General features: G+C 40.5%; 1 protein-coding gene across 1 annotated transcript in view; it reads right to left on the reverse strand.

Moving 5' to 3' along the window:
* Positions 1-2,037: 2,037 nt before the first annotated feature.
* rin3 (Ras and Rab interactor 3) overlaps positions 2,038-13,017 on the reverse strand; it is a 45,472-nt gene continuing 34,492 nt past the window's right edge. Inside the window, exons 9-14 of the mRNA XM_061743543.1 lie at positions 10,989-11,110; positions 10,690-10,876; positions 8,939-9,070; positions 7,353-7,519; positions 6,923-7,037; positions 2,038-2,972 (exon numbers count right to left, since the gene is read on the reverse strand). Coding sequence (XP_061599527.1) covers positions 2,653-2,972; positions 6,923-7,037; positions 7,353-7,519; positions 8,939-9,070; positions 10,690-10,876; positions 10,989-11,110 — 1,043 coding nt within the window. The 3' untranslated portion in view covers positions 2,038-2,652. The remainder of the gene's footprint in view (positions 2,973-6,922; positions 7,038-7,352; positions 7,520-8,938; positions 9,071-10,689; positions 10,877-10,988; positions 11,111-13,017) is intronic.

Below are 13,017 nucleotides of genomic sequence, written 5' to 3' on the forward strand. Positions count from 1 at the left end.
TAGGCCCTTTTTGGGGGGGCTTGAGCCCCCCCAAAAGAAGTCTCAGCCCCCCCAAAAAAATAGAGACAATTTTTTTTTTTTTTTTTTTTTTTTTTTTTTCCCTCTGGTGGTCATTACTAGCAGTTTCTGATTCCACTCAATGCGCTGTGTGTGAGTTCCCCCCTCTATGTTCTTAGGGTGTGCTGACAAACATTTAGGGGGGTTCATCCCACCAAGGGGGCCCTGACTCAGCCCACCCGAAAAGTTTCTAGAACCGCTACTGCCAGGCGCTCCCTCCTCCATCTATGTGCCTAATCCCTTCACTTCACACAGGTCACACACACACACACACACAACGAAGTAGCCTTTTACAGTCAACAATCATTCTCCCCAGTCCCCACTCATGATGAGACTGTGAGGTGAGCATTGAGCAGTCAGAGTCGTTAGTTACTCAATTAGCGCATATTGATGTGCAAATTAGCGCATACCGTTGTAGTAGCTAAACAAAATAACTTGTCATGTGCCTGCCAGACAGGTGACGATTGGCAAGGCTACCATGACACACCAAGCCAGCCAGCCATCATGCTAGCTCGCAGTAAAGCGGGTCTAAATGGATGCAATGTCTTTTGAGAAACAATATGGGCATAAGTGAAGAACATATTTTCAAACGGGTCTCTTGTCTTCTGAATGAAATTAAGCCCTTCAGAATCGCAAGTGGCTGCTTTTCAACTAGTTGACTGCAAACTCCTGCTTTAGCTTACAGTATATTATTATCTTGTCGGAATATTATTCCAGCCAATAAGTTAGGAAGTTCCATTTGATTTGATTTAATTTTACTTTTGCCTACAAAGCAAAATATTACTTTACTTGAGTCTCCCCTGAAGTGATTTTGGTATTATTTATGCAAGCAAAATTCTACCATAACCTGTATGCAGAATATATATAGGGAAACAATTATTTTTTCATCGCTGTAAAACCACAGAACAGTAAAGAAGATATTGATGTGTATAGGTCTTCATAGATCTAGTCTCTTCATTTTGACCTCAAAGTGCACCAGATTGATCCATTTTTACTTAAAATCTACAAATTTTTCTTCCGGGGGGGCATGCCCCCGGACCCCCCTAGGGGTTCTGTGGTCCATGAACTTTGGTAGGCTGAGCCCCCCCAAAGCTCTGATGCTAAAATCGCCCCTGCCACTGAGAAACTGTCCAAGTTAGTAACAGTCACTAAGCAGGAAGGGAGTGTGTGTGTGTGTGTGTGTGTGTGTGTGTGTGTGTGTGTGTGTGTGTGTGTGTGTGTGTGTTGGGGGGTTATAGGTCAATTCACAGAACAACATATTGTCTTTAGAATATTACAATAATGACATCACTCTGTTACATCCTTACTCATAGCTCATGAGTCGTGCTAATTGTTAGTAGCAAAAGAGATGAAGCTGGTCATTAACCAGATCCAGCTGTCAATCAAAACACCACACATCCTAGATATGCATAAAGTTTTCTTTCTTTCTTTCTTTCTTTCTTTCTTTCTTTCTTTCTTTCTTTCTTTCTTTCTTTCTTTCTTTCTTTCTTTCTTTCTTTCTTTCTTTCTTTTTTTAAACCAGACTGTTCCAAAGGTTTTGTTGAACATTTTAAAGTGGAGGTCATTGGAGCTCGGGTCACTTTTTGGAGCCAACCCAGAGAGGAACTGCAACTTTTGTACTGAACTCAACCCCAAAAACCAGATAAAAACTAGACCCCTGGTGTGCTAAACTGATTTCAAAAGATGTACGCCGTCCAGAGGAGCTGCAAAGAGAGCTGTGAAGACATGTTGAAAAGGGAACCGTTTTACTTTATGTAAGTAAGTAAGTAAGTAAGTAAAATTTATTTATAGAGCGCTTTTTGTAGATACAATCACAAAGTGCTTTACATCAGGGATAAAATGCAGTAGAATATAAAACACACAATTATGTCTGAGGTATTCAGACCAAGGCATAACGTTTCATCAACTTATCAGAAAATTGTTTCAGCTTTTGAAAAAGGGTCATAACTCAAAAGAAAGAAAAGGAAAAAATGTCAAGAATTAGTTGTGAAAGCTTGTTTATTTGAAATACAACGAGTACAGCTGTACAAAAGGCATATTATGAAAGCTTTGGTCCCTTTAGCTGGTACTAAACACTCCACCAGGTGTTTGTTTGTTCTACCTTCTACAGAGCAACTTTAACAAAATGTGATCATACACATTTGTCTTGTAAGTATAAACCAAGAAGCAGTAACGTCCAGTCCACGGATGTCTGAAAGGCTTGATAATTACGTGTGGCATCATGCATTGCAGAATATGAACAGTATAAAAATGATTGTATATGTGCATGTTATTGCAAGTATTTTTACATAGTTTAAAACTAACTCCCCCTGGGTTCCAGACCCCTTTCTGATGTACAGAAATCTTTAATCTCTGCTTTCTCATTTTAGTTTCTCACTACTCTCTGATGTGTTGCATCAGACAAGGCACTTTAATCCACATCTTTTCCATTTAATTCAGTTTCAACAGGATCAGTATTCCCAGTGAGACCTGAGATTAAAATACATTTGATTGTTTTTCTCCTTTTGTGTCACTGCCGTATTGTGTCGCAGTCATCAACGCTGTCAGTCACAGTGATGCAGTTACCATGACAACCCCTCTGTGAGGCTGGGAGGGTTAGAGGTGAATCAGAGTCTCTTCCTCCACCTCTGGCTCTGGCTCTGCGTCGACGGGAGCTGCCACGTTAGCTGCCACGTTAGCTGCCACGTTAGCTGCCACGTTAGCTGCCACGTTAGCTGCCAGGAGGCTCGGCGTGGGCGGAGCCGGCGGCGGGTCGGAGGGACAGGTGCGGCCGGACGGGTGGGTGGCCTGACCTACAGGATGGTAGATGAAGCAGTACGCTCCCGGCTGGCAGCTGTTCTTCACACTGAGGGCCAGGTCTGTGGGACCGACGTCCTGCTGCACGTCATCCAGGAACACACTGAGAACGTAGGAGTCTGCAGGAGAAAGACCAGGAGCACAGACGCTGATTGATGTCCAGTTTAGTGAGGAAGTTTATTTATCTATTTTGTGTAGTAGCCAGAGCTGGTAGAGGAGCCAAAAATTGTACTCAAGTAAAAGTACTGTTACTTCAGAATAATATGACTCAAGTAGGAGTACAAAGTAGTCATCCAAATAATTACTTGAGTAAAAGTAAAAAACTACTCAAGTACTGAGTAACTGTTGAGTAACGTCAGACAAAAGTACAAAATAATCATCTTCAGGCAAATTAAATCAATACAATAATAAAATTAATTAAAATTAATAAGAAAATTGCTTAAATTAAAATAATCTTAAAGTAAATTCAAGTACTTTAATAAATAATAAAATAAATAAAATAGCAGAATAAAAAAATAAATTAAGCACAAGTAGCACAAAATTTCAAGCCTTTGTACTTTTCTTTTTTAACCAGGCAGAACTAGAACAAACATGAACTCATAGAAACTCTGTGTGTGTTTGAGTCTGTGTAAATGTGACAAAACATGCAAAAACAAACATTTTTCCCAAAGAATCACCCAGTGATGTCATGAGATTGACGTGTACGTGGATAAAAGGGATAAAAGAAAAGTAACAGCTCAACGTAGCCTAATGTAGCGGAGTAAGAGGAACAGTTTCTTCTTCACAAATCTACTCAAGTAAAAGTAAAAAGTATAGGGATTCAAAACTACTCCTAAAAGTACAAAATTTCCCAAAAACGTACTCAAGTAAATGTAACGGAGTAAATGTAACTCGTTACTACCCATCTCTGGTAGTAGCCTTGTGGACAAATTTGACCATAAGGCTGTAAGGGGAATATCCCTGTAAGCTGTCAAACACCTTACTTCTTATAAACAGCAGTAATCCCGGGGTTAGAGAACAAAAAAGGAGGCAGATATCGTTCAGAACTCCATATTTCTGCCACATTTTTGGCATAAATGCACTAACTTGTCCAGTTCAGTTCGGCAACGCTTGCATCACGCCACCCAAAGTGTACAGACGATGACACCCAGGACGCTTTCAGTGTGTACGTGTGAGTGTAGGGTTGCCATGGGATCACACAGCAGCATCGCGCTGACACGCCTTCATCATTCCATCAACAACCAATCAAATATTTTTGTGCTCTGTACATAGATAAGCAGCCCCGCCCCCATGTATGATTTCATTTGCTGGCAATACCACAAGTCAGAGATACAGAAATACTTCTTATTTGCTGTACTTCTAACCTTTTGAATATGTTGCTACACTGTATGTGGTAAATATTGTCTGAAATGTTGTTACAAAGTTGCTACGGTTAGGTGGTGGCCACGGCTAGAAGGCTCAGATTCTGATTTTACAGCGGGACAGGACAGGTCTATGGAGCTAGAACAGTCTCATAATTCACAAATGCACAGGACAAGTTTTACAAATGCACAGACCGATTTGCAAATACACACACAGTTTCACACGTGCACAGAACAATTCACACGTGCACAGGACAAGATTCACAAATGTATTTTTGATGCACACACAAATATAACCTGATTTACAAATGTTTTTTTGTCTGTGAGCTGCGCTGGATTTGTGTGTGAGTTTTGAGACTCCCCTGACGTGACTAGATCCACAAATGGGGTTTTTTTAACACGGAAGGATCTGCAACCAATCAGATGTCTTCATTTGTTCCAGCCAATCATAAGAGCGCACCCACGTGGGGGACGATTTACTCTAAACCAATCAGATTAAAGGGGCGGATACACCTGCTGTTTGAACTGCGTTAGCGCTGTTCACATAGAAAAGTGATTAATATTTTGAGTTGGTGCAGTAAAAGATAAATAAACATCAACAGGAGATAAAATATAAATAAACAGGATGGAGAGGAGATCACTGTTCTGCTTTTCTTGTGATTTCGGTAAAGAAAACAGCGCGATCTGAGATGGTTTGTCGGGCTGTTCAACCAGAGCCGTCAGGAGAGCTCTTAGTCCTGCCGATGCAGCAACTGATGATGAAAAACAGCGGAGATATTTCTGTATTTGAACTACAGGTGTCTTTCAGGAGAACAAGCCTGTTGACGGGGGTGAATATTGCTGCAGGTCGTGTTCTGGCTCTGGCCGCGAGCGGCGCTGGTCCCGGTCAGACACCAGCTGACCAGTGACCAGACACGGAGGTCAGAAACAAGCAGCTGTTATCCTCACATGTGACATTGTCACCACACAGAGACAAACATGTGTCAAAACAGCGGTGGCAGATCAACACATTCCCGGTGCACATTCATGGGAAGATGCAGCCGTGATGATGCTGGTCGGGGTTTAGTCCACCGATCATCAAACATCTGAGCTGGATACAGAGGTTCTTCGGTTATCAGTCGACTGATACCGACTTTACTCCAGATATTTCAGTAAATTAATCTCCTGACATGCGCTGCTGCTCCACCTGCGCTGCAGCTCGTCCCCGTCAGGCAGCGCAGCAGCTCTCTGCTGTCTGTCTGGTTCTGAGCTGAATCAGCGGGACAGTAATACTTCGTGAAACCAAACAGAGCAAATATATAAAAATCTCCGCTGTTTCTCATCATCAGTTGCTGCATCGGCAGGACTAAGAGCTCTCCCGACGGCTCTGGTTGAACAGCCCCACAAACCATCTCCAATCGCGCTGTTTACCGGGATCACAAGAAAAGCAGCAGTGATCTCCTCTCCATCCTGTTTAGGCTATTTATATTTTATCTCCTGTAACTGTTTTTTATCTTTACTCCACTAACTTGAAATATTAATCACTTTTCTCAGTGAACAGCGCTAACGCAGTTCAAACAGCAGGTGTATCCGCCCCTTTAATCTGATTGGTTGCAGATCCTTCCGTGTTAAAAAAAACCCATTTGTGGATCTTGTCACGTCAGGAGAGTCTCAAAACTCACACACAAATCCAGCGCAGCTCACAGACAAAAAAACAATTGTAAATCAGGTTATATTTGTGTGTGCATCAAAAATACATTTGTGAATCTTGTCCTGTGCACGTGTGAATTGTTCTGTGCACGTGTGAAACAGTGTGTGTATTTGCAAATCGGTCTGTGCATTTGTAAAACTTGTCCTGTGCACGTGTGAATTGTTCTGTGCACGTGTGAAACGGTGTGTGTATTTGCAAATCGGTCCGTGCATTTGTAAAACTTGTCCTGTGCATTTGTGAATTATGAGACTGTTCTAGCTCCATACAGGTCAGGTGTGACATCACAAAAACGTAGCCAAACAGTTGTTATTAAGATAAGATAAGATAAATCTGTTGGTGGAGAAATGTCCATATTACAGAAGCAAATATATCTATGAAAAATATTAATATATACACAATCAAGCTTTAAACTAAAGGATGTCTGAAACACCACTTAATTTTTGTTTTGTAAATGGAACTGCTCTGGCATAAGTAATGGATGTACTGACACATTTTATCGTCTTGTGTAATCTCCTTGAAATTATTTTTTGTTTGTGTTTATTTGGTTTGTTATTTAGTTGTTTATTTCTTATTTGTTTCTTAATTATTAAATTGTACTCTTTATTGTTATTCATATATCCAATCATTTTTCTTTTGTGTAAATTCTTTGTAATTTTCATTTATTTCTATCATCTATAGATTTCTAATTGCTCATTTGTATATTTTGTTCTTATAAGTATGATATTACATTTTATGTTAACTATAGGTGGCACCTGATAAGCTCTTTGAGTTTTCGCCTCTTCCTGCACTTTAATTTGTAAAGTTGTCACTTTTATTTGTGTAATTTTTAACTCTGCAAATAAATAAATCTAAAAAAAACTTGACAGCAGGGTCCAGGACTGAACGCAGCTAATATGGTTCAGTCTTCAGCTTAGAAGTTAAACCATATCCATTCAGATCAGTTTTAACTGTAAATGTGAATGCTCTAGGTTTTATTGAAGAATATTCAGCCAATAGTCCGTACAAATCTGACACTGACCTTCTTCAAATCGTGCGGCACACTGCTCAGTCAGCTCCTCGATGGTCGTTGTGGGGAACACACCCAGAGTTTTGGCCTCGCTTCCAATGTCAGGACAATACACCGTCAGGAAGTCCTGCACAACATACGTGGACAAACACATCGCAGTCAGTCAACTCATGTTGAGATGAAGTGAGTGGCGACCAACGACTTAACCCCCAACAGACAATCAGATGAAATGAAGAGTGTAGATAACGATATGTGGTATATGATGGAAGAAGCTGCAGCATGTTATCATGGCACCAGACATTTTTAAGCCACTCTCACTGCGTACAACCGGGGAATATACTACTACAGAAAAATTCCTATCAGAGACCCCAGTAAAATAGTTAAAGTGAAGTTTTGACTCTGTTTTCCCGGATGAGTAGTGTGTATTTGTGTGGGTGTGTACCCGGACAGATCCCTGGGACATGCGCTCCTGGTTGAGCGTGCGTCTCCTCTCCCAGCGGTGGATGGAGTCCTGGACCTCCCGGCTGAGCTGCCGCGTGGCAGCCCTCTGCTGGTCGAAGGTTTTAATGTGCTCCAGCGCCCCGTACGTGGTGGTCAGGTAATAGGAACCTACACACACACAAACAACGCAAAAAACATACACTCAAAGGCCTAAAAAGACGTACATATTGTTGATATGCTGATATTTAGTGGACTAAATATAATATACTGAATACATGTAAATTGAGCACTAAAATTTGAATATTGTGATAAAGTCCTTTATTTTCTGTAATGCAAAAATGTCATACATTCTGGATTCATTACAAATCAACTGAAATATTGCAATCCTTTTATTATTTTAATATTGCTGATCATGGTTTACAGTTTAAGAAAACTCAAATATCCTATCTCAAAAAAATTGAATATTCTGGGAATCTTAATCTTAAACTGTAAGCCATAATCAGCAATATTAAAATAGTAAAAGGCTTGCAATATTTCTGTTGACTTGTAATGAATCCAGAATGTATAACATTTTTGTTTTTTTAATAGCTTTACAGAAAATAAAGAACTTTATCACAATATTCTAATTTTCTGAGACAGTCCTGTTGGTGTCATCCTTTAAGATTACGATAAATAAAATGCCATTAATTTAAGTCACAATAATAGATGCACAATGTGGGTAAGTTGATACCATTCAAGTTATTATAATTTATTGTGTCCTTATTTAACATTAAACATTCACAGCGCTGGAGGAAAACACATGTGAACCCTGGGAGTGGTGGAACCTTTTTTATTTGGCAGCACATGCCTTTAGAAACTAGATCAAACCTGGATTCAGGAGGACCTTTGGACCATTCTTTCAAATTCTAGTAAGCTTCAGCTGGTGGTGAAGGAGATTTTAGAAAATGTGGGAATTTAGGCAGTAAAGCAGCTCGAATCCTTCTCTTTCCACCTCCGTACGTCACTGTTGGGAGGATGCCGGGCATCTGTCTGGTCAGTGACTATGAACAGAGATGTTTCCAGTTCCAGTGATGTTTAAAAGCCGTTACTGTGGACTGATGGATGTCTAAACACTTTGAGATGACTTAATATCCTTTTATAGACTTTTGCAGTCTGTTTAGTCTGTATCTTATGTCGTCAGAGGTCTGCTCTTTAAGAGACATGCTTTATATTGTCAGATGCTTCTTAGTAACAGGAAATCAGTCAAAGCAGCTCTACACTTTACTTCCAAACTCATTTGGAATCCAGGTGTGCAACACTATTCATTTATTGTTTCCACCATCACCATTAAATGAGTGTGTTCACCAAAGACAAGAGAAATGATTATGGTTTGTGTGTTATCAACTTAGGCATATTGTGTTTGTCTGTTTTCATGGCTCAGGTGAGAATCACATCAAAACACCGGTTCATTCTGGGGTTTCACATAATCTTTCTTGCAACCTTAAATACACAGTGTGCAGATTTAATCTATATTTCTAAGGAATTTGCTTCAATTGAAAACATTTTTTTTCACATTACTACAACTGTGGACTGTGTGTGTGGCCACACCTTCTCCCAGCGTCAACGACGGGTCCATCAACTCCATCATGTATTCAACATCCAGCTGCAAGCCGGACAGATTGGATCTGGCCAGGACGTACATCATCACAGGCAGGAAGTCATCAGCGCCGTGGGCCCGCCCTAAACACACATCCACACACGCAGATCTTGAGGTTTGTGGACCCATCATACGTAGTAATGTGTGCTTTTGCATGCAGCAGTGCTAGAATGAGTCTAACAGCCCTAAACCTGCAGCTCTGTCATTTCAGTAGGTAAAACATTTAAAAATCATCAACACTTCCGGACGAACTGCCTCCCTCAGGATTTGATATCAGCCAGACTTCATGACCTCATTTGACTTATTTAGAGACTGCCTTATCAGACATTATGACTAAGAGGCGTGGAGCCCCTCAAGGATATGCAGCGGCCCGTCTGGTGACTGGCAAAAAACCACAAGTTTTGATGAAAAAGGGACTTTAGCTCTGTAGGCTGAGACTCAGTTTCATGGAGGACAGAAAAACTTGCAGATCGTGATGATCTGGGGTTGTTGCAGTGGCTCAGGTCAACGTTGTGAGGTCAGCTGAAGACACTGAATGACCAGGTTATTCTATCAATCGATAGTTTTCTTCCCTGACGGCGCAGAAATATTTCCAGATGACAGTGCCAGGATTCTTCAAGCTTAAAAAGTGAAATAGTGGTTCAGGGAACATGAGACATCATTTTCACACATGGACTGACCTTTCAGAAATAGAAATAAGGGATGCCCCGATTTCAGCATCGCAGGCGCCAAAAAAAAGGGACATTACCAAAACTTCTAAACTGCATAGAAATGTATTTATTTTATATGAAAAAATAAAATGCTTTGATTTAAAGTCTAAAGTGCTTTAATTGCATAGAACTTGCACGACTGTACAGACAGCCAACCATGCTAGCAACTTTTAATACCTCAGCTCCTATGGTAAATATAAATATAGCCTACTGGGGAAGGTCGGAAAATTAGAATATGGTGTAAAAGTTAATTTATTTCAATAATTCAACTTAAAAGGTGAAACTAATATATTACATAGTCTCACAGTCTTACATGTAAAGCAAGATTTGTTAAACCTTATTTGTTATCATTTTGATGATCGAATTGTTTATTGATTTCATAAAACATTCAGATTTTTTGAGATTTTTTATTTGGTGTTTTCATAAACTGTGAGCCATAATCACCGAAATGATAACAAATAAAGGCTTGAAATATCTCACTTTGAATGTAGTGGGAAATAATATATTTGTTTCACCTTTAGTTGAATTTACTACGAATGAAGTTTTTCAATATATTCAAATGTTCTGACCTTCACCTGTATATTATGACATCAATAAATAAGAGCATAATATACGTCCGTATTGGTTCAATACGGAACGCAACTTTTAATTCCCAATTAAGTAACGACTCCGTGTTTCAAGGGACGGGTGGCAAGCCTAGACCACCACTGAATCCTGACCCGAACCCCACTGAGAACCTTTGGGACGTGCTGGAGAAGACTTTGTGCAGCGGTCCGACTCTCCCATCATCAATATAAGATCTTGGAGAAAAATGAATGCAACTCTGGATGAAAATAAATGTGACATTGCAGAAGCCCATCAGAATGATGTCAAAGCTGTAATCAAAGATAAAGATGGTCCTCCTCAATATCTGTGTAATAAAACCACCAGAGATCCTAAATCACATCAGTATCATGAAACTGGTCTGGAATGACCCGTGTGCACCTTCTGACCTGGAGAGCTGACAGACATGGTGTCATAGATGATCTTGCAGGTTTTCAGCAGCAGCTCAATCTTCTTCTGCGGGGAGTACTCCTGATGAAGTCTGTTCAGTTTGATGCTGATCTTCTCCATAGCAGAGGTCTCAGGGACGGAGGTGGTTATTCCCAGAGCTGTGGTGGTGCTGCCCAGGACAGCAGACTGACACACACCACAACACACACACACACACACACACACACCTTCGCCATCACAAATCATGGACTTTGCACACAGATGTTGCACATGTAGCATGAAATCTGCCCGAGCCCACCTGGTTCTGTCCCAGCTGTTTCATGTCGCCGCCGTTGTTGTGCAGCCTCTCCAGGGTCTGGTAGATCGGCTCCCTCAGTGGCTTCAGGACGCTCTTACACAGAGCAGCCTCAACAATGTTCTCTGTAAACACATGCATTCAGTATTTATATAGACACTGACTCACTGACTGACTTCATTTTTATAGTTAATATAGGTCTGTTTTCTATTTGTATTTGTGGCACTCAAGTCTGCAATACATTAAAAACAATGAAATTGAACATTGACTGGTTGAAACTAACTATTGAGCAAAGGTTGAAAGATCAATTCCTGCAAAAATGGCAAAGTGAACTCTATAGGATGACATCATGTGATATTTATGTAGAGATTAATCAAGACAGTACTTATTATGTCAAAATCAAAAATATAGATAGGCCATTTGTAATTTTAGGATGAATAACAGCATAATCCCAAAAGTCACTGGAAGGTGTAAAGGTCTGGATAGAAGTCAGAGATTCTGTAACCTCTGTAGCGTCAACCGTTTTGGAGATGAGTTTCATATTTTGTTTGAATGTAAAAAATTAAATATAATGAACTTACCAAAGTATTATACAAATACTATGTTTAAATTGATTTTGTTACTTCAATCTAATAAATTAAATGTTATTTATAAATTAGGCGCCTTTTTGAAGAATGTCCTTCCTCTGTTTAAATGAATATTTTTTTAAATACATTTTTTTGCCAAATTGAGTATTTTATTTGAACATGTACAGCCTGTCACTTGCTACAAATGTACAAATGTTGGTGTTCTTGTGCTCCATACCATGTAATCATGGCCGTGAGTTAAAATAAATTATTGATTGATTGATTGAAACTCATATCATACAGTATCTTAACGTGAAAAACGGGTACCCCATACTCTCAGAGTACGGGGTACCCAGGGGAACACAGTTGGGGTCCCAATTTTAACTGTAACATTTACAGTTAAAAGTCCACAAAGCACATGCAAAGTGGTTTGGCAAACTCCCAGATCCCTTCAGGATCTGAGCAAGGATGGAGCTCATGATGTTCCTCCTGAATCAGCGGTTCAGAGATTGATTGGACCCTCTCTCTTCTCTAGCACCACTGCACAGATCTTACCAAGGAGGTTAAGGAGTGTAATTCCCCTTTGGTCCCCCTTCTTAAGAAAAGGAACCACCACCCCAGTCTGCCATGAGACCGATTACCCTTTTGACAGACACCATTTGACCACCAAACCAGACCTGTTGTCAGGATTTGACATTTCCCTGTTTTGTTTTGTAAGCCCATGTCCCGGAGTTTCAGTTCTGTCTTGTCCCTCCTGTTTCCCATCTGCCCTGATCGTCTACTCCTGTGTCTCGTTATCCTTTGTGTATATCTGGTCTTGTCTTTCCCCTGCTCCTTGCTGGTCTGTACTGTTTCCTCCCTCCGTGTTCCCATGTGTTTCCAGTTTTTTTTATCCCAGTTCTGAGTTTTTGCCATCCTGCCAAGCAGCACTCTTTGTTGGAATTAATAAATCTTTGTTTTTCAGAACTCCTGCCTCCGGCCTCCCACTCTCTCCTGCGTTTGGGTCCTCATCTAACCATTCCTGACACCTGTAGGGATTCCATCTCTGCTTTTTGAAGATGATCTGGTCCTGTTGGTTTCATTGAATCGGTTGACAGCCAAGTGTGAAGCAGCAGGGATGGAAATCAGGGTCTCACATTCTGAGGCTGTGTTTTTCATTTGGGAAAGGGAGGGACGTCCTTTTCAGGTTGGAGCACAGTGCTGCCTCAAGGGTAGGAGTTTAAATATGTTGAGGTATTGTTCATGAGTGAGGGAAGATTGAAGCAGGACATTGGTGCAGCATTATGTGGACTCTGTACTGGTCTGTTGTGAAGAAACAGCTGAGTTTACTGGTTGATCTACTGTACGTTCTTACCCTCACCTACGATCACCAATTGTGGATAGTGACTGAAAGATATCGCAGATATAAGTGGCTGAAATGAGTTTCCTTTGCAGGGTGAGAGAGAGAAATTCAGCCAACCGGGTTG

This window comes from Cololabis saira, chromosome 16, assembly GCF_033807715.1.
Source record: "Cololabis saira isolate AMF1-May2022 chromosome 16, fColSai1.1, whole genome shotgun sequence".
Taxonomy (NCBI): domain Eukaryota; kingdom Metazoa; phylum Chordata; class Actinopteri; order Beloniformes; family Belonidae; genus Cololabis; species Cololabis saira.